At 38.4% G+C, this 20,487-nt stretch overlaps 4 protein-coding genes and 1 pseudogene across 5 annotated transcripts; all 5 read left to right on the top strand.

The window, feature by feature from the left end:
- The first annotated feature begins 3,292 nt into the window (after nt 1-3,292).
- Nucleotides 3,293-4,256, top strand: LOC137742579 (E3 ubiquitin-protein ligase ATL23-like). The gene has a single exon (XM_068482492.2). It carries the CDS (start codon nt 3,616-3,618, stop codon nt 4,012-4,014), a length of 399 nt encoding a protein of 132 aa, XP_068338593.2. The 5' UTR covers nt 3,293-3,615; the 3' UTR covers nt 4,015-4,256.
- Nucleotides 4,257-6,051: 1,795 nt separating this feature from the next.
- LOC137731050 (uncharacterized) lies at nt 6,052-7,718 on the top strand. The gene is made up of 4 exons (XM_068470110.2): nt 6,052-6,386; nt 6,676-6,778; nt 7,108-7,269; nt 7,360-7,718. Exons 1-4 carry the CDS (start codon nt 6,115-6,117, stop codon nt 7,528-7,530), a joined length of 708 nt encoding a protein of 235 aa, XP_068326211.2. The 5' UTR covers nt 6,052-6,114; the 3' UTR covers nt 7,531-7,718.
- Nucleotides 7,719-8,441: 723 nt separating this feature from the next.
- LOC137731032 (uncharacterized) lies at nt 8,442-11,495 on the top strand. Its single transcript, XM_088685561.1, has 9 exons — nt 8,442-8,613; nt 8,853-8,985; nt 9,371-9,451; nt 9,551-9,639; nt 9,770-9,844; nt 10,252-10,313; nt 10,415-10,477; nt 10,778-10,966; nt 11,123-11,495. Exons 2-9 carry the CDS (start codon nt 8,863-8,865, stop codon nt 11,200-11,202), a joined length of 762 nt encoding a protein of 253 aa, XP_088541687.1. The 5' UTR covers nt 8,442-8,613; nt 8,853-8,862; the 3' UTR covers nt 11,203-11,495.
- Nucleotides 11,496-12,253: 758 nt separating this feature from the next.
- On the top strand, nt 12,254-14,733 carry LOC137719704 (putative 26S proteasome non-ATPase regulatory subunit 3; annotated as a pseudogene). Its single transcript, XR_015956614.1, has 6 exons — nt 12,254-12,489; nt 12,596-12,977; nt 13,083-13,215; nt 13,443-13,497; nt 13,576-13,686; nt 14,050-14,733. The product of XR_015956614.1 is annotated as a putative 26S proteasome non-ATPase regulatory subunit 3 (transcript).
- A 1,899-nt stretch (nt 14,734-16,632) lies between these two features.
- Nucleotides 16,633-18,054, top strand: LOC137731041 (expansin-A11-like). The gene is made up of 3 exons (XM_068470100.2): nt 16,633-16,831; nt 17,010-17,331; nt 17,628-18,054. Exons 1-3 carry the CDS (start codon nt 16,693-16,695, stop codon nt 17,935-17,937), a joined length of 771 nt encoding a protein of 256 aa, XP_068326201.1. The 5' UTR covers nt 16,633-16,692; the 3' UTR covers nt 17,938-18,054.
- The last annotated feature ends 2,433 nt before the right edge of the window (nt 18,055-20,487 follow it).

The raw sequence follows: 20,487 nt of genomic DNA, 5'->3' as shown, positions 1-20,487 counted from the left end.
TCAATTTGATGTTCTACAGAACTTAGGCTAAATATTATTTTTTGCGCCTTTTGTTTTTTGAGTTTATTTTCACAAAAATAATATGTCGGGTGCATTTTTCACCCGTTTTTATATCTACAAAACAAAAAATTTGCAAACTTTAATGAACAAACCCTTACTTACACCGATATATACACAAAATACTAGCATATTAATAAAGTTACAATACAAATAATATTGTGTTACTGATTTGAAATACCATAAAAGCATACATATCATATTATTGATTTGATTTTTTTTCTCGAGATAACTCATCTCTTGTAGGGAAGAAACTTCTTTTTTTTTGTTTTGGTCACATGTAGGGGAGAAACTTAAGTACAACTCGGTTAAAGTTTTCTCGTGATTAGCTCTCCCTCCTCACGTCTGTCCCTCTTTCAACCTAACACATCTCGTGAGCAAACAAATAACCTCAAAATACACACCATGTTGCAACCAAAAATTTTGCGGTTTATGTAATTAATTCTCATTCTTGGGTCAATTAGTTATGTTATATTAGAAACCATCCAACCGGGTCCCACCGGAAGCTATTGTCCGGACATTGAGGCCACCCGTCGTTGTACCGTCCGAGGAAGAGAAAGCCAAAAGTAATGGTCTAATCTAAACTAGATCTGAGTTCGTGAACTCCAAGCCAGCGATTGCATGGATCGTGCGATCACAGAAGAAACACGTTGAGTGTTTCGGCCACACGCCTGTGCTTTTTTTCTGTTTTTCAAATTTAGAGACAGAAAGGATGCTCTTCGAATCTCTTCTATCAATCAATTCGGACTTTTAAAATTTAATTCAATGATTACAAATAGTGTGTTTCTTTAAAAGTTACAATAATTTTAGTTGGTGAATCAAATTTTAAAGATTCAGATTAGGTGATTGGATAGATTTAGGGAAGGCATTAAGATGATTCCTGGCAAAGTTGTTCGCGTGGGGGCCCACGACCCAAGGTTGAATCACGTGGGTCGTCGCTCGCTGCTGACAAGTGCACAAATTTTGGTTATCTGCTTAATCTTCGTTTCAACAAACATGGTAGGTTTTAATTGGGTCTTTTAATTTTATTTTTTATTAATAAAAACTCATATTTAACATGAGAAATGTTATAGAGAATTTCAACAATAATTGGGTCTTTTATTTTTTGGCAGTTCATAATTAACGTCAATTTTTATGTTAACATTATAATAAAATATCATAACAATAATATGAGATAGACAAAAACTTTGACTATGTGAAGTGTGAACAAATCAATTAGGCCCAACCTACAATTGTCACGGCACTCCACGCAATCGACTATTAGAATTTTGGTGCACATCATAGTTGTGTTTCACGTGCCGACTTGGTTGTGTTTCACGTGCTGACTCTCATGTTTCATTAGGCTTTAGGTTGTAGAGTCTAAAATGAAAGCTTGGGCTAAACTGGAATTTTCAACCAGTCACTTTCAAGGTTAACCCAGGCCCATATCAATTTAAGGTTTGGATCGAAATTCTTCAAATACCGAGCCCAATTTCAAATTTTCCTTGGAGGTGTGTTCGGGTTTCAATCTGTTCCGTTTTTGGCCAAACTAGAAATCAAACAGAAATTAATTCGATTTTTTTAGTTCGGATTTTCTTTGGCTTGTTTTTTTTTTTTTTTTTTCTCTCTCTCTCTCGATTTGGTGTTCAACTCCATTATTTTTTATTTTTGAACCCACCCCTACTTTGTATGAGCCCTATTTATTTAAATCTAATTTAAGCTGCAGGTACGAGCATTGATACTATGCACTGCAACAAACATATTCACCCTAAAGATTACTAATGTAGGTATGACCACGTCTGCAAAATTTTCCTTTAAGCTACACTTTTCATTTCGAGAAACAAAATAGCCTTGCGTAATATTTTTATTTTATATTTGTTAAGAGTTTATTTGCCTTGTTAATATGTAAATCCAATGATTTCGGAGGTTAACAGTCTCCATCCCCCCTTTCATTGTATCTAGAGAAATGTTAATAGAACTTTTTGTCATCTTATGTTTTATTTACACAAAATTTTATAATATTGATACGGGAATTGACGCAATAATTCATGAATAATCCTACTTTTAAAAGAGTTGTTTTATCATTTCCCATCTGTATCTCATAGTTGCAAATTTGTGTTAGAATTTATTTCTGCCGTCTACCCGCCTTTCCTTTTCTGTTTGGCACTTGCAATACAAGGCATGCGACGTGGCAATCCTGTGATTTATTGTTACAGCTGGCGATACACTGAATAGGTTTGCAATCAATGAATTTAAATCATTTTTTGGAAGGAATTTCAACTTTCAGGTGGGAACTCTGAATCAAGTTCAATAGTTTTTTTATTTCAAAATAAGGAATTAAAATTTTACACGCACATAATTCGAAACCCGTGGACTCCTAAAACTTAAACTGCAAGCTTTTCATGAGCCCGTGCACTTGGGTTTCGGTGTTTGAGATGGTCAAAGTCAATCATGCGACCCAGGTGACCCAACCTGTTTGTTCCCAACCATTTAAACCATATTCACAATTTATGCTTTTCCAAGCGTTCACACTTTCTTAAATGTTACTAACTTAAAACTTCACCAGCATAGAATTACACGTAGTCACATTAATCAGAGCGGGCAAATGTGTTTTTTATTTATTACAACTAGAAGACCAATTTGGTAGGTTAGATACGATTGAACTTTAAAATAAAATTGGATGGGTATGAACTTGCAAGCCAGAACTTGTAACTCATGTATAAGAATACGTTAGATAACCAATTCTATTTCCAAATGGAAGGAGATTAACCACAAGTTGTGGGCCACAATGCATCAACACCATCACCCACCACGACACCATCACCTCACAATTTCTTTCTCCCTATAGACCCACCACGGCATCATCACTCTCTCTGCCGCCCCCAAGAAGCTGGGATAGGTGCGCGGTCGATTTCAGACCCATAGTTTGCTCTTAATCTTGGGCTGCCGACGGTGACTGAATGCGATTAGTGGAAGGGGTTGTGGGTGGGAGGAAGAGAGAGACTGGAAAGCTTTAGTGTTGTTGTATTGGAGAACTAATTTAAAAAGAACAAATTAACAAAGAAAAATATTAATTGATTAACTAATGTGACATGTACAAATTAGTTACGAGATGATTAAAGAAGACGGTTCAAATTAGTAATCTCCCTCATTATTAAAGCAACAATAGCTGGACCAAGCTTTTATTTGCGGAATACGAAACGCGTGAACAGAGAGGAAAAACCTGTATATGAAAATGAAATGAATAATCTCCTTCCAAATACAAACCGCTGCGCACCAAATAACGGATCCACGTCTAACAGTGCCTAGTCACACTGTAAACCACCCAGCCAGGCACCACCTCACTTTGCTACTTTCCGTCTCCCCAAGCCATGCTATTTATTTCTCATTTTTCCAAAACTTATTGTTTTGTCTTTCTAGAAAAACCCTACTTTCCGCTACGTTTTGCTGTACACAACAACATCACTCCTCACTTGACCAACTTCTCCACCAGCCACCCTAAAAAAACCCTAGGTCTGCCATAGAACTCAAATTTTCTGGTTCACTGTCGGAGTTTGACTCCCATAAGAAAATATCGAAATGCTGGTTTCGGTGTTTTTGGCGATGTTTGTGCCGTGCGTGGGGATGAGCGTGGTGTTCGTAGTGTACGTCTGTCTGTTATGGTACGCTACGAACAACCAAGCCGCCAACGTTGGGCTACCTGTCAAGCAGATTTCCGAGAATGGATTGTCGGCGTCAGAACTCGACAAGCTGCCTAAAATTACAGGGAAAGAGGTGATGGCGGAGAGGAGGGAGTGCGCGGTGTGTCTGGACGATATCGAGGGAGAGCAACCGGCGCGGGTGGTTCCCGGTTGTAACCACGCCTTCCATCTGCTGTGCGCCGATACCTGGCTTTCGAAACACTCGTTTTGTCCGGTTTGTCGGGCCAAACTCCACCCGGTTCTTCAGTCTCTCGATTCATCTGAAAATCAGTGCTGATTAAGAAACAAACGAAAATATTGCAGAGAACAAGCAAAAGCTAGCTGTGCTTTTGTTTTCACCGAGGGTTGGTGATTAGCTGTCCATTAATGCTAATCAGTCTTGATTAGCATTGGAATGCATTGGCATTCATGGTAGCTATCACTTTTGATTCGAAACATCAACCATTTTTGCTACTGTATTTTCAAAAAATTTGTTATTAGCAATTAGTTTATTATTATTGTTTCGGGTCGAAATTATTATTTTCTGAGTTGTATTGATATGGTTGCAATCTCCATGTATGATCAACTATTTCTTGCAAGCGCCACGAGCAGTAATTTGAACTCTACAGAAGGTAATTGGAACTTAAGGCCCCGTTTGGTGGGCTAGATGTGATAGGTTATGATCAATTAAAGTTGATTTGAGTCCAGTCTTTTGTTTGTTGTGTCATGTATGATGAACGGATGTAATTGGAGGTTCCCCGAGATCCTCACAAAGAGGATCTAGTGATGATCCTCTATCTTATTAACGAGGTTGAGATCCTAATATGTGGCCGAAGAGAGACATAGATCAAGAGAGATTTGTTGCTAGTTATCTACTATACAAATCTCGAAATTTAAACTTATCCAACAGTTATACTGAAGGTGGTGACACCATCGTTACTTGAGGATGGTAAACAAAAATATTCCAGCGTAGTATTGGAGAGGCAAGGTGTGTGATTCTATAATGGAGTCGCTGGCAAGTCGGTGATGGTTCCAAAACTAAGGGACGGGGTGATAATTGGCTGTCCAGGAAAAACTTCTTTTAAGGGTATTATGTTAATAGAGCAGCGAATGCAGCGACACATCAATGTCAAAACTGTGTGTCATCACAAAAACTGTGTGATTTCAAAAACCTCCAAATATCATTTCAGAACTCTATCTAGATAATGGTTAAACTTTATATTATGATGTGGAATGCTCTTTCCTTTCGTCCCAGTTGAAAACTCTGACAAACTTTATTGAGATCTCAATAAAACACCCCTTACGAATTGTCCGATATCATCCATGAATATGATCCTTCTCTTAATAAAATATATAAAAAAAAAAAAAAAAAAAAAGAAGCCAAAATCAAACTCAAGTTTCCGGTATGGCCCTAAGAAAAGAATATGTTTCTCTTCGTATCTCTTTTAAGTCAGCGTGGGCCCTCGTGGGCCTTGGCACACTCCGCAATTTACTAAAAAGGCCCACAGGGAATTTGAAACCTTATTCTATTGTTTGCCTGTTGGGGGATTGAGGAGAGAATAGACCCATGAAACATGGACCAAATTCTTAGCTCGAATCATAAATAATTGGAGTACACCAACAAACATTCCTGAATTTGATGCCTTGCAACTTACCTCTAGTTGTCCACCATGCCACATAACTCCTCACAATGATAATCCTATAATTGCAAATTATCATAGGTTTCTTATTTTTTTTCTTGACAATTCTAATATGATCGTTCAACCAAAATTTTGGTTCGGTTAGTATGAGCAACGACGTGCAAACATATGTTGATGTAGATTAGGCTAATTGGCTCAAGAAGTATGACAGTTTTTTGAACTCCAGTTTGATTTCTCCTTCCTAAAAATTAAAGTTACAGTATCACACTTTTGAACGGAGAAAAAATGATTTCAGCATATGATTTCTCTGCTCACTCTTCTTTATTTCTGCCTCATAATTCTATTTTAATTTATTAACTAAATGTGAGAAATAAACAAACGTTGGGAAAAATAGAAGGGAGTGGGGCAAATAATATCCCCAAAAAATGATTAAGCGTGTAGACACTTGGGCCGTCGAATATATTTCCTTGACATTATTCGTGTAGACAATTGGGCTGCCTGATTCTGGTAGGAGGCCCAAATTTTAACCAAATCAATTGGGATGTTTTACCAACCAATTTAGCCGAAAGCCGGGGAAGATACAAAATTGGTTTTTTCCCTTTTAATCTCTTTTCTTTTTCCTTCCAAAATCCATGGAAAATACATACGCCACAGGCGGCTATATATGTAGTTTTTGTCTTGGTGCGGTTCAGGTGATTTACCCAACTCCACTCGAAGAAAGGGAGAGAGGCAAAGGAGGAAAAAAAAAAAAAAAAAAAATGGCGGAAGCAAAGCACAGAATCCTTAAACTCCAAACAGGTTTAACGTTGTTGTTCGTTCTTATTTTGAACGGATGCGCGCAGAGCTTGCCACCTTCGAAATACGATGGGTTTTGGTACGGACATCACCGAGTTGACTTGGATTCGATTCTGATCGAAGCCTTCTTCGACCCGGTCTGCCCAGACAGCAGGGACTCCTGGGCGCCCCTCAAACAAGCCGTCGAGTACTACGCCCCTCGCGTCTCGGTGGTGATTCACCTGTTACCCTTGCCGTAAGTAAACAGATTCCTCTCTGTCCCCCCCCCCTCTCTCTCTCTGCCTATATGTTTGCCAGAAATTGGATAAGCAGGAATTCTACTGTAGTATTTGAGAAATCGATTGCATGTTGTGAATTTGAAGTCAGAAGATTATGGATGAGGAACAATCAAAGTGATTAAATTAAAGAAAATTAAACTGACAAATAAACCAGGCTTAATTTTGCAAAATTCAGACTTTGAGGCGACCTTTACCCTGCGTGGTAAATATGAAATTACTCAAAAAATATTGCTTCTGAAACTGCAGTTACCACGACAATGCTTTCGTTGGTTCTCGGGCTCTGCACATCGTAAATCAGCTGAAAAAATCTGCCACATTCCGGTTGTTGGAGTGGTTCTTCAAGAATCAGGTTAAGATCACTTGACTAGTTTTTATTTTGGGTGCTGATGCTGATGCTCTACTTACTTTTTCATTTGATACTACTGGTCTATCAGCAATCTGCATTATATAGATTCAATTTCTTGACTTGCTCTCGGGAATTCACTTATTCGATCCATCACTCAGCTGCTAGGCTGATTCGCTGGATTTCGGGCTCATATTTCTCAGATGAAAGCTATTATTTTCCGTCTTTTTTATACAAAGAGTTGGTTGCTGTCTGTAGTTTGTTAGCCGAGATATCTGTGTGTTGTTGGCATTGAAGTTTCTTTTGATCTGAACTTGTTTCAAAAAATTAAACAGGAGAGGTATTACAATGCTCAAACTAGCAACATTTCCAGGGCTGCTGTTGTAAATGATATAGTGAACTCTGCCACACAAGTGATTGGGAACTCCTATCATAGCGCCCTTGAATCCGGCTTCAATGACCGGAAAACGGACCTCAAAACAAGGGTTTCATTCAAGGTACCGTAGTATATCATTTCTTTGTTACACATGTGCTTCAAATTACTCGTATAATCATTTTTTTCATGTCGAATGTCTTTCATCCTGCAGTATAGCACTTCAAGAGGGGTGTATGGAACGCCTACTTTCTTTGTCAATGGATTTGTACTGCCAGATTCTGGATCCACTCTAGATCTTAATGGGTGGAAAAAAGTCATCGATCCATTAGTTGTCGGTAACGGGGTGCCAAAGAGCCAAGAAAATATGCACTTCTTCTTGTGAAGGATTGATTGAGCTATATGCTTGATGTGCTTGATGTGCTTCAGTGCTTGGTTGGTTGAAGAATAAACTCTACAAAGCTGGTTCCAGTGTATATATTTATTTGTGAATTGTTGTCATGGAATTAATGGTTTGTAACCATTGTGAAAAATGGATCCACTCTGCTCAAGACTTTTGCACCTCTTGTGAAATAGTATTTGCAATTTACCTTGCTTGGGAGGGGTTTATTTTTTATTTTTTTTAAATTATTTATTTATTTTTTTCAATTAACTTTGAGAAAAGCACGTAACCAATTGGTTGCGGTATTTGAACGCAAAAAAAAAAAAAAAAAAGGTCTTGTGGCATTTGGTGTTCATTTGGTTTTTTTCTATCTTTTTTTTTTTTTTTTTTTTTTTTGAAAAGGGACCAGTTGGTGGATTTGACACAGTAGTCCACCATTTGGGGGCAGAGAAAATTCACAGAGGCATTCACTTGGTTGGCCCTCACGAATTGGACATATGAAAGAGGTTGCTTTTTTTTTTAATTTTTTTATATATTTTAATATACGATATTATCTACATTAAAGTGGTGGAATGGACTAAGCTTCACCATGGACTCGCAATGTAGTTCAACATTACCTTTGGCAAGAATTCAACTTAAGACTCTCACTTATAAATGAAGGAATACCACTGAACCGTAAACTAAATGATAATACGAAAGAGTTTAAAACCAAATTAAAAGTTCAAAGGGCAGAGTACGGCATTGTCAACCGTGTTTTTATTCATTGAAATTGCAAGAGTAAGAGGCCCAGTGTCGTATGGGCCGGCCAGCCTACTTAGCCCTATGGGCTGTCTCGGGCCCAGGACTATTTCAATAAGTAGTCAGACGGCCCAAATTGTTGATTTTGGGAGGGGACGTGGTAACTGATTGGAGACAGAGACGGGGGAGGAAGTAAAGGTGGTGGTTAGGGTAGTTTCGTGAGGAGTATATAAGCCAAGAGATCCTCACCGTGTGAATTAGGGCGTAAAAGAAAAACGAAGCCGTAGAAGAGGGCTCTTTTTTGTGTGGAGCGCTTACTTATCCTTTTTTGAACCACCACCACCACCGGTACGTTCCCTTTCCTTCTCTCTCCTCTCAATTTTGGATGTTCCGCCTTGTTTGGTTTCCGAGAAAAACTTTTTTCCCGATAATTTTTTTGATTTTGTTGTTTGTGTTGAGCTGTGCTTTTGGGACCTGGTTTTGTTTTGTTTGTCCTGGAATTTGTATAGCGTGATGGTTTAATTTTATTCATTTTTTTTGTTTTTGTATTTTGGAGATGGTTAATTTTGTGTTTTGAAAAAAATTAGGGCGGAAGAGATGGATCGGTACCAGAGAGTGGAGAAGCCGAGAGTGGAGACGCCAATCGATGAGAACGAGATTAGGATTACCAGTCAGGGCAGGATGCGCAACTACATCACCTACGCCTTGACCCTGCTTCAGGTCTCTCTCTCCTCTTTTTGTTTGTTGCTATATTTTCTGTTTAATTTCCGCATTCGGATGTATCGAATTGAAATTTTTTTTTGAATAGAATGAAATTGTGTTGTGGATTATGATGAAACAAATTCAAACCTTGTGTATTTCTCTGATGCTGTTGATTTTCTATACATATGCAATTGTTTGGTAATATATAATGCTTGTGCAAGTTGAGATTGCTTAGTGACCGAATTATTAAAGATTGAATTGAGATTTTGGATTTAATTTACGTTATGTTAGTCGGGTTTGCTTTTCTGAAGGACGTAGGATTTGATTTAGGTTATGTTAGTCCTCTAATAAATGATACAATACCTTAGATTTTCCTTTATCCGTTTGTGTTGCATCCCTTCAGGAAAAAGGATCGGACGAAATTGTGTTCAAGGCTATGGGAAGAGCCATCAACAAGACTGTAACGATTGTGGAGTTAATCAAGGTTATATCTCTTGTTCTGAATCATTTAATGTTGGTTTTGAGATGTTTGTTTCGGTTGGTGGATTAGGCTGATGATATATTTTTTATACTGTTGCTTCAGAGAAGAATTGTTGGTCTTCACCAGAACACTACAATTGGATCTACAGACATAACTGATATCTACGAACCCCTTGAGGAAGGCCTTGATACGTAAGACTAGTTAAACCTTTTTTGAACAACTCTGATTCGTTGCAGTACCTCATGAGGAGGGGTACTTTTGTTTTTGGCCTTGTCTCTTATTGGTGATTTTATACCTCGTGTTGTCCTGTTTTTGTCACAGTTTGGAGACAACAAGGCATGTGTCGATGATTGTGATAACACTGTCTAAGAAGGAAATAAATCAATCCTCCATTGGGTGAGTAGTAGTTACCTTTTTCTTATTTGCAATAGAACCCGAGGTTGTAGAGTTGTGTTGCAAGTAGAATCACTACCTGACAATAACGGGCTATATGGAACCATATTACTCAAAAGATTGGAGGTTCTAGAATAAATCTTGTTATTTATAAATCGTGTAGCTACTATAAGTATACTCAGTTTACATTGGTTATTAACATTATGGATTGCTGATTCACACATTAAGATCTGTTGTATAGTTTGAGCTTGTGTGAGAACTTCTATTTACAAAATAGGCTAACAAATTATCACTGTATAGTTTCTTGCTTTCATGCAGGATATGAAATTCTTTTTACTAATTATGTCCTGTTGGTCCTTTTCCGTTCGTTAAGAGGTATATTAACATTTGTGAACCACTGCTACCATCAGGTATCAGCCACCTTTACCTGCTGAGCTTGTGAAGGCATCAACAGAGATTGATTATGAAGGAGGTACTACCATTTTACTACCACATTCATTTAATTAGCAATTGTCTTCCTTTTCCCCCCACTGTATTACTGTACATTTTCTTGAACATTTCTGTTTTCTGCAGAGGGCACACCAAATGGTCGTGGTCGTGGCCGTGGACGTGGCAGAGGAAGGGGAAGGTTTAGAGGTAGCCTGTTAGAATGTTTCTACACTTTTACGTACCTTTTTCTATAAATTCTCCTATTAATTCTGCTGGCACTATAATTGTTTCCTTTGCCAATTTCAACCTGTGTCCTGTATACACATACGTTGTAAAATGTTTGAGTAATTGTGACTCAAGAATGTTGTGATGGTTTTTTGTGACGTGATTGGTGTACAGTATTATAGCCTGAATAGGAACTGGTTTTGGATTTCAAACAGGCTATTGAAGTGTTTTAATGGTTAAATTGTTTTGACAAGGTAATAATTAATATGTTAATAATTGCAGGGAATGGCTTTGTCTCAACTGAATATGACGATGGAGGCTACGACCGCAGTCAGGGTAACTTTAGGGGTAGGGGCCGTGGGAGAGGACGTGGTGTGCGAGGCCGTGGAAGAGGAGGGTACAATGGTCCCCAGTTTGATGCTCAGCAAGATGGAGGATACTATGAAGAAGCACCTGCTCAAGGTGGCCGCGGTATGTAAATCTCCTTTTTCCCCTTGCATATATAGCCATACGAGAGTAGTGTGTGGGTTCCCGGATTCTTTTGCTTGATTGACTTGCATAGGCAGCTGTGATGTAGCCAACTGAAATTGTTTACACATTGCTTCTCAATACAATATTGGTGTGCAGGTCGTGGCCGTGGGAGGGGAGGATATCGTGGAAGGGGACGTGGCTATAGGTCAAATGGGCCGATCCAGGCAACTGCTTGAGGTGCGATATGAGCGTCGTTGGAACATCATACAAAAAATGGCCAGTGTCTAATAATGGGCGCCTTATCTTATCAAATATCTATGTTTACAAGTTTCCGTTTTCCTATGTCGTTTATTATTACCCCTGGTATGGCAGACTTATTATTAACTGTAAGGTATGATCCCTGTAGATTTAGTTTAGAGTTCCATGAGGGAATCCCTCTGTTTTGTCGTGTAGATTAGGTGAGATGTTTGAACAGTTGTAATTTTCCATCTGGATTGATAAGCGTATTCTTTTATTTTTGTTGCCAAAATTTTTGGTGTCAACGGAGGAGTCGTCTCCCCTCCCCATCTCCTTCATTTTTGGGCTTTGCGAGAGCGGCATAATGTACTTTTGTGGTTCTTTTAAGATGACGACTATTTTTTTAACTGCGAAAATTTGTTGGGTGCCGGTATGGTTACCAGGGTATCCAAGCAGCACTTTGAGGGATTTAATTCGAGTGCCTCCACACGATAGACCATTGAAGAGTAACAACGACAAGTGATTTGAGTTAAGAAGTTCTTCGTATAAAATTAATGACTCTAGAGATATGGTAATATGGAGAAGACAAAATTATTTCAAGCACCTACAGAACCAAAAGTGCCTCTTGTTTCAAAGAGAGGATGACGGGTTATTCACATTTCATTTACATATAATCTTTTTGTTTAGTTTGGTGCTTAGTTATGGACCTATTGTTGACATGTGTGACTTAGTTTGATATTCCTATCTTAGTAATTTTTTTTTTGGCAAACAATAGTGTAAGTAGGTTAAATTGTTAGTTGCTATGAAGAGGAAACTCGGTTAAAATCGAACTTGCAGTAGGGTGTATAAACATAATTGTTTTTCGTTACAATGATAAAGCCACATTTACCTGTCTTAATAACAGAGTAGCATAAAAAAAATATGGAGTTTAATTCGGTTAAGAATTGTTTTCTAAAAAGTAATACAAGTGCTTGTATGCGGAAAGCTTTTTTATTATCCCTATTTTGTTTCTTAAATTTGATATTGGTGAATATTTTGGTTCCTCTCAATTGAAGACTGAAATATGACTTGAAGAGAAAGAAAACCCGTACAAGAAGAGTAACACTGGCATTGCCGCCTGCAACCAAGAAAAGCAGCTGCTGCAAAAATTCTGGTTGGTGGGTGTTTTTGAAGAACAAGGACGATGAATACTCAAGACGTGCAGATGAAGGACGACGAATCCCAGTCCCAACCCCAACCTCAACCTCAACCCTCTTTCCATTCCGATTCAGCTTCCACTTTGCGGCGTAAGCTTCAAAATCTCTGTCTCACATTTGTTCCAACTTCTAGGAATTTCGTTTCCTCCTCAATTACATATCTGATTCTGAAATATGGGCTTTATCTCCACCAAAGAGGTCCGCAGAATAGCCCGCGCCGTCCGCCTCACGGTTGCGCTCCGCCGCAAGCTCACCGCCGCCGTGCTCTCTGCATTTCTCGATTTCGCTCTTCTTCCCGGTTCCGAAGCACTCTCACATTTGTCTGCCTGCCTTAAGGTGTTTGAACAATCGAACAATGTTCACTTTTACTTTAATTTCGGTCAATGTACGTTGTTTAATTTGTGTAAGTTATTGTGTTTGAATTTTTATACTGTGTATGATGATAAGCATGACATGGAAGTTGACAATGATGCTGCAGCTTCTGCTGTTCCAGCTCCGGCAAAGCACGCATTGCCGGAGCTCGAAATCTACTGTTGCTTATGATACTTTTTCTGATTGATCAGAAAAGATACGATGAGGTTGATTCGATCACTCTGCTCTTCTTTTTTGTTTGATAATTTAATTTCTCCATTCGCTGTTGAGTTGTCCCAATTTTGATTACTTCATGTCCGTCATTCTTTTAGGCGAAAGCTTGTTCCTCAGCTAGTCTCGAATTAAAAGTTTCAATAGAAGAACAGTCGATGTTCTAGCATCCAGATTGTACTTTTATTACTCGTATTGCTATGAGCTTACGGGAAATCTTGCTGATATTCGTGGGTAAGCTGTTAATCGATCCAATATGTCTCTTTTGATTGCAACCCTTAAGTTTAACAGCTCTCTCTCTCTATCTTTCTGTCTCTGTCTCTCTCTCTCTCTCTCTCTCTCACTATATATGTTTTCATGCATGCTTGCACACATTTAAACACATGAAGGGAACCCTGAGGGGATTGGTATCTGAGTCGGATTGTAGTATCTGCCCTAATTTCATTGCATCTGTTTTTCAGCAATCTCCTTGCGTTGCATCGCATTGCCACATTGCGTCATGATTAGTTGGGTCAGGTGAGTGTCCAATGGGATTACAGTTTGTTTTGTATTTAGGACTTTAGAACTTAAAACTTTATGGGTAAGGCTACGCAGGCAACACTTCTCAACCTGTTACTTCGAAACTATCTCCATTATAACCTGTATGACCAGGCAGAGAAGCTAAGGTCGAAGGCACCACGATTTGAAGCACATTCAAACCAACAGGTACAGAAAATTCTCTATCCGGATTATATAACGGATCCAGTATTATAAATGTAGTATCTTGGGAATTATCTATTTTTCCCCATTGGATCCCATTAGAACTTTCAACTGCACTTTAAGCTTGGATTTTCCCTGAAACTTTCCCTACATTTCTCATGGTTTGTAAGGTTTACATTTGGTTAGAGTTTTTCAAGACTCAACATTTGGGTCCTACATGTCACCAGCTTTCTGGTGATATGTTCCCGATGGTGTTCATCACTGTTTATTTTCTGTTTACTTTCACCATTCTGTTACCTGTGTTACCCGTGGACATTGTTTTTGAAGTGTCTAAATTGCAAAGTTCTGAGTCAAATGTTTCATATGCAGTTTTGTCGTTATCTCTTGTACCTTGGAAAGATTCAGACAATTCAGTTGGAGTACACAGATGCAAAAGAGTCTCTCTTGCAGGCTGTTCGAATTGGTGATCTAAAAGTATTCAGAAATGTTGCAGCAAAGTTTGCTGTCACTTTCAGTACGGACCAAACCGACAATTTAATAGTTAGGCTGCGACATAATGTCATCAGGATGGGATTGCGGAATATCAGCATCTCTTAGTCACGCATCTCGCTTGCTGATGTTGCCAAGAAGTTAAGATTGGTTTCTGAAACCCTATTGTGGATGCTGAAAGCATCGTGGCTAAGGCTATCCGTGTCGGTGCCATTGAGGCCTCGTTGGATCATGCACATGGGTGGATGGTGTCCAAGGAAGCTGGAGACATTTACTCTACTAACGAGCCTCAGCTGCTTTCAACTCCAGGATTGCCTTTTGTCTCAACATGCACAACGAAGCAGTTCGGGCACTGCGGTTTCATCCAAATCCACACAAGGAGAAAGAAAGTGCTGAAAGGAGAGAGGCAACAACAGAGCAAGAGCTTGCCAATCATATTGCAGAGGACGGCGACGACGACGATTTTTAATGCAAACTGTATTACTCTCAAAATTGTAACTGTTATCAGTTGTTATGTTAAATGCTTAATCCTACATTCATAGATCTCAAAATCACCATCTGAAACGTGCTAGCCCCAAATTCCAAATCACAAACTCCGAAATACACAAAGAGCATGTTTAGCGTTTATCACATTACAACTAGTTATTATCCCGTACAAGAATTCTATTATGCTCTCAAATATCTTATACCCCGATGATTTCGATGTCAACTGTTAGCCGTTGTATCTTTGACCAAGAATGTAGCAGTTAAAAACTCCGTTAAATGCAAGTGGCCCTCTACCACTGTAGTGGAGAGGACTGTTGCTCTTGCATCACGACGTGAGTTTAAATCCCATCGGTTTCTAATCTAATAAATAATCTAACAAATCTATCGTTTGATCAATCCAAACAAAACTATAATATAACAAGAGTAGTTTAACCTATACTTAAACAACCATGTATCCCTTTGATTCATGATCGATATGATTGATATGATTTCAAAGTACGAAAATTGTACCACTAGAGCGTCTAGTGTGAATATAGAATTATAGAGTTGATAAGTTCAAACACTGAATTGTGAAATGTATTATCATGTGCAAGAATTGAGCAGTTGACTTTCAATCATTTGAGCACCAACTTAATAACTCCTAACCATCATTTCACTCAAACGATTTTCTGATTTTTCAACTGAACAACTCCTATTCATACACGTCTTTTAATTTCTGAACGTTGGATCGAAATAGTTGAAGAAGAGCAAAGAATATCTATTAATGTACAACGTTCTTTGCTTTCCGTACAAACTCCTGAGTTTGCGCCACGAAATTTTATGGTTTTTCCTTTTTTGGGTTTTTATTTGTTTTTGGGGACTTCACCCTTATCGTCTAAAAGAATGATAAAAACTCTTATTGTTTACGACTTCATATGATTGTCAAATTCTTATTAAACGATATTGTATAGGAGAGCCCTCTCTAGATCTCGCTAGCGTAGCGGTGCTTAATAAACTATATGACAAGTCGATGGACTCTCTCTGTCACAAATGCTTGACGGTGCTACATCACATGGCAACTGTCATGAACATATTACTAAAATATAATCATACCAAAAATTATTTTCCAAAATTACACATTCATTTGTTTTCTCTATAAAGAAAATAAAGTGGTTCCATTTGTAATGAGGGGTTCAGAAATTTTATTTTGGATAGGCCAAATACGAAAAAAAAGAAAAGAAAAGAAAGAGAGTTAATAAGTTATTTTTTACAACACATTTGCCTTTATTGGTTGGTGAGCGAATCTTAGCGATAATCGCGCATGAGGGATTGAAGAAAGAAGTTGAGATAGAGAAATTTGAGCGTAGTGAGTAAATTCTCATTAAATGGAGGATATAGTCGATGGTTTCGTGTAGAAAAGGACAATGCAATTGTCCAGCCTTGCCATACAATGTGTCCGGAATGTCCGCTTCTAGCTGCATATGTGCAAAGGGGGTCATGTGTAATGCACATGAAGAAAGAAGAATGATGCCAATGTATGTATCATATAAGGTCAAGCCTCAAGGAAGTAGCATGTGAAGTAATACGACCCTGACATATATAAATTCCAACCATACAAAAACACATTAAATATTTGCACATTTTATCTTCAAATAGCAACAATCTGCAACTTTGAAGAAGGAAACCCTTAATCAAAGGAACAATTGGATTTCTGCATTTTGGGCTCTTCTGTTGGCCAAGAGCATGTGAAGTAGAGGTGGGAGAGAGAGAAACAGTGAACGTGGGAATAATAAATGACTGAACAAGTCAGACTTTGCACAGAGAGAGAGAGAGAGAGAGAGAGAGATTATTCAATTCATTATTTAATTAACACACCAAATTAATCATACGCGTTCAATCCGGCTGCAGAGTTCCCATGTGAGGTGCTTGCATGGGGCAATGCATCACTGAGTCGATCTGTTCTCTTATTTATACTTTAAAATGCCCGATTAGTGTATATGCACTCCCAAATACGTACCAATTCTCATCTCTCTCCTCGATCTCTCTCTCTAATCAACGATGGCGAAGCTCTTTTTTCCATTAGCAATCTTTCTGGGAGTATACAGTCTCTCGACATATGTCACTGCATTCACAGCATCTGGCTGGACTAAAGGTCATGCCACATTCTATGGAGGCAGTGATGCCTCTGGAACTATGGGTACGTACGTAGCTTTGTTTATTTCTGTCGTTTGATATTCATTCCAAATGCCGAAACAAACAATTGTATGCAAGAAAAAGTATGCAGAAATTGCTTCTTTCACTAACTTTTTGTTATGATCAACCGAACTCTTGACCTATCCTAATTCTAACGTGTTACGGGGTTTTGTGCACTGCAGGGGGAGCTTGTGGATATGGCAACCTGTATTCCACCAGGTACGGGACTAGGACAGCGGCTTTAAGTACCGCCCTGTTTAACGACGGCGCTTCATGTGGACAATGCTATAAGATCATATGCGACTACAACACAGATTCTAGATGGTGCATAAAAGGAAGGTCCGTGACAATTACTGCAACAAACTTTTGTCCTCCCAATTTTGATCTTCCAAACGACAATGGAGGATGGTGCAACCCACCCCTTCAGCACTTCGATATGGCTCAGCCTGCCTGGGAAAAGATCGGAATTTACCGCGGTGGCATCATCCCGGTCCTGTTCCAAAGGTAACTTTAATTAATCCGAAAACTGAACTTTAAACCTTGAATTAGTTTGAATTTAGATAATTAATTTCTGATCCGAAGTTGATATGTTATTGATAATGTGTTGATATCATTGTAACTTACATTATGTATCGACATGTTATAAACCATACCAATATAATATCTATGACAAAACCAATCAACGTGTCGACACGTAGATTTTCAGCAACCTCAACGCGTTCATCGTCTCTGCACAAAGAATTTCTGTATTGAACCCTTTGTGTAGTGTAATATATTTATGGGAATTGGATCATGTGCAGGGTACCATGCAAGAAGAAAGGCGGTGTGAGATTCACAATAAATGGGAGGAACTACTTTGAGCTTGTGCTGATCACCAATGTTGGAGGAGCTGGATCTATCAAGTCTGCTTACATTAAAGGATCCCAAACTGGTTGGATGGCAATGTCCATGAATTGGGGAGCAAACTGGCAGTCCAACGCCTACCTCAACGGCCAATCTCTGTCGTTCAGAGTCACCACAACCGACGGCGAAACTCAACTGTTTAACGACATTGCTCCCGCCAACTGGGGATTTGGCCAAACGTTCACCAGCAACGTACAGTTCTCATAATTAAGCTGGTGGTGGTTTAATTAATTCAACTGGCTGTTTTTACGGTTATGGGTTAATTAACGGCAGAGGCGTGCTTATATTATTTTTCAAGAGGCAGCCCGCCACATTTTTTGGGTTTATCAAATTAAGTGGTTATATGTTGTCATTTCTGATGCCCAGAAATTAAGTATAGGGCTAGATCCCAAAACAACATCTGTTTGTACCGTTTGAATAAGAAGCGCCGTGAAGATGCAGCTTCAAACGTGTAGAAATATTTGCCTTTTTACTACAAAATAAATAATAATAATAATAATAATCTTATATTCTTGACATATGAATTGCTAGTGTAATATTTCAATCTTCTTCAAAATCATAATGCCCTATAATTCATGTTGTACTTCATTAGCATTGGTTATTAAACTGCATGATTTTGGTCTAAAATGTACTTAAGATTGAAGCTTAATGCACATGACCACTTTTAAGATTGAAGCTTAGCACTAGTGCTCGGCAGCTGTTCGTGAACCCTATCCCACATTTCTACGAACGACTTTGTTCTGAAAACTTCCATGTATTCTTCGTTCACGCTTGACTTGCTGGAGAAGCCATTGCCGCCGACATTGTCTTTTTCTCTTCCTGAAATTAAATTACCAATCCATTAAAGCAATATCTATTGATTTTTCAAAAACAACATATTAATTTTTTTGAAATGTGAAATAATCAACTAGCAATCATAAGTTAAGGAAATTAGCATGCACAGAAATATAGAAATCGGAACTCACTTGGCTTGGAGAACGCAGATCTCAATTTGGTTCGTAGGGTTTTCCTCATTTTCCTCATCTTAGACATGATCATCAAAATAAAACAATATATAAATATATATTTCGATCGATGGAAGATGCAGTTTAAATGAAGCTGCTAACTTGTTCTCTCTTTAAAATCGCAGGAAAGTCGAAGCGGCTTAAAAAGAAAGAAGATACGGAGAAAGTTGGCATATAGATACGCAGAGAGAGAGAGAGAGAGAGAGATGGGGACGACACCCAGTTGGCAGTTATAGGCTTACAGCACCGACTAGCTTTGTGGCTTTGGTCACATGTCAGAGTCCCTCACACGTTTTGCTCTTTCTCTCTACGTGTAAGCCTTTCAAGCTAAATATATATACACACATATACAAACGATATTATCTACACTAATGTATGAAATATGAACTTATTCATATAAATACATTTTGTTCTCTTATATGTATTTATTCATTTATCTCGTCAATAAATATCGTACTAAAAACTTTTATATATAGCACTATGAAGAAGGAAAAAAAAACTTTTGATATAATTATTAAAATGTAATGGTTGGTGTGAAAATTGTCCAATAACGATTTGATTAGTTGCTATAATTTACGTGTTTTATTTGAAGATTTTGTGTCGTTGTGCCATAAAAGGACAACACCAATAGGTAAGGATCGTTCACAAAAATGTTACTGAATATCGCAATAATGTTGCCATGCAGAAATGTTCAAGCAACACGCATTTGATAAGCACGATCAAATGGATAATATAGTACTACACGCGCGTGACTAAATGAAGCAACACGCATTTGATGGCTCAAAAGATAAGCATTAGTTTTGTACTCGGATGGGCCTTTGCAATCAAGAATTTCTCCGTTTTGCATAAGTATGGACCTGCGAGCTCCCCACATTTTCTACATGGAAGCTCAACTGAGCCATCTTTAGCGCCATTCTTAATTACAGACAATCTTAAATGTAAAAATTTGCATTGCATACGCCCTTCATTTTCGTCACTCTCGTTATGTCACATGAAACGAGGGGAGTATGCCTCCTGTGGCAAGTTATTTTCATTTTTGTAATAGTTAAAATATACTAAAACGAAATATTTTGTCCCGTTTACTTATTGACGTATTTCTTTGTCATTTTTATTTTATACATAAAGTAGTGGGGATTGGTAAGTCGAATATAGATGAATAAAAGGTTAAATGTTCTTAAGAACTGCAAGTCTCTTACTATATCGAGAAACAAGCTGTAGTGCAAAACGTTACGCCGGCCAACAAAATAAAAGAATAGTCACTTGTTCTGAATTAAATGTGCAAGTCATGAAAGAAATACAAGAAGAAGGGCCGAGGAATTAATCCTACATGTACGCGGCAATTTAACAATAGCACAATGAGTCTTTGACCCAACCGTGACTAATTCAAAAATCACTGTTAGACCCTAAAAATTACAAAGCTTATGTGGCGCGCAGACCGAGTAATTAATGAGCTAACTACGTCCTTCAATTATATGCGGGGCGTGCCAACTCGTCGGCCGAGGAGTAAAATTTGTTGATGTTGTATTGAGCGCGTTGCTGACTTCTTGATCTTACGACTGTGGCCGAGGAAGGAACACGTATCGGCCTTCGGGTTCTAGAGCCTGAAGACAAGGCTGCTAGTTCTACGAAGTTCAATATCAAATTCAGCTCTCAAGGTGCCGAATGTAGTAACCTGGTAACATCTCACTTCGCCGAGAAGGCTAATGAGATGACCTCTGCCAATAAGGATTCGAAAATCCTTCTCGACCGAGAC

This window comes from Pyrus communis, chromosome 15 (genome assembly GCF_041283825.1).
Source record: "Pyrus communis isolate YQ-2024b chromosome 15, ASM4128382v1, whole genome shotgun sequence".
In the NCBI taxonomy this organism is placed as follows: domain Eukaryota; kingdom Viridiplantae; phylum Streptophyta; class Magnoliopsida; order Rosales; family Rosaceae; genus Pyrus; species Pyrus communis.
This window is presented reverse-complemented; position numbering and strand designations above follow the sequence as displayed.

Bases quoted from the DNA above. Each gene is read 5' to 3' on its own strand.
- LOC137742579 (XM_068482492.2), top strand. From the start codon at position 3,616: ATGCTGGTTTCGGTGTTTTTGGCGATGTTTGTGCCGTGCGTGGGGATG.
- LOC137731050 (XM_068470110.2), top strand. From the start codon at position 6,115: ATGGCGGAAGCAAAGCACAGAATCCTTAAACTCCAAACAGGTTTAACG. The intron at 6,387-6,675 runs GTAAGTAAACAG...CTGAAACTGCAG, and splicing joins ATTCACCTGTTACCCTTGCC to TTACCACGACAATGCTTTCG. The intron at 7,270-7,359 runs GTACCGTAGTAT...TTCATCCTGCAG, and splicing joins AAACAAGGGTTTCATTCAAG to TATAGCACTTCAAGAGGGGT.
- LOC137731032 (XM_088685561.1), top strand. From the start codon at position 8,863: ATGGATCGGTACCAGAGAGTGGAGAAGCCGAGAGTGGAGACGCCAATC. The intron at 8,986-9,370 runs GTCTCTCTCTCC...GCATCCCTTCAG, and splicing joins ACGCCTTGACCCTGCTTCAG to GAAAAAGGATCGGACGAAAT. The intron at 10,967-11,122 runs GTATGTAAATCT...ATTGGTGTGCAG, and splicing joins ACCTGCTCAAGGTGGCCGCG to GTCGTGGCCGTGGGAGGGGA.
- LOC137731041 (XM_068470100.2), top strand. From the start codon at position 16,693: ATGGCGAAGCTCTTTTTTCCATTAGCAATCTTTCTGGGAGTATACAGT. The intron at 16,832-17,009 runs GTACGTACGTAG...TGTGCACTGCAG, and splicing joins TGATGCCTCTGGAACTATGG to GGGGAGCTTGTGGATATGGC. The intron at 17,332-17,627 runs GTAACTTTAATT...GATCATGTGCAG, and splicing joins ATCCCGGTCCTGTTCCAAAG to GGTACCATGCAAGAAGAAAG.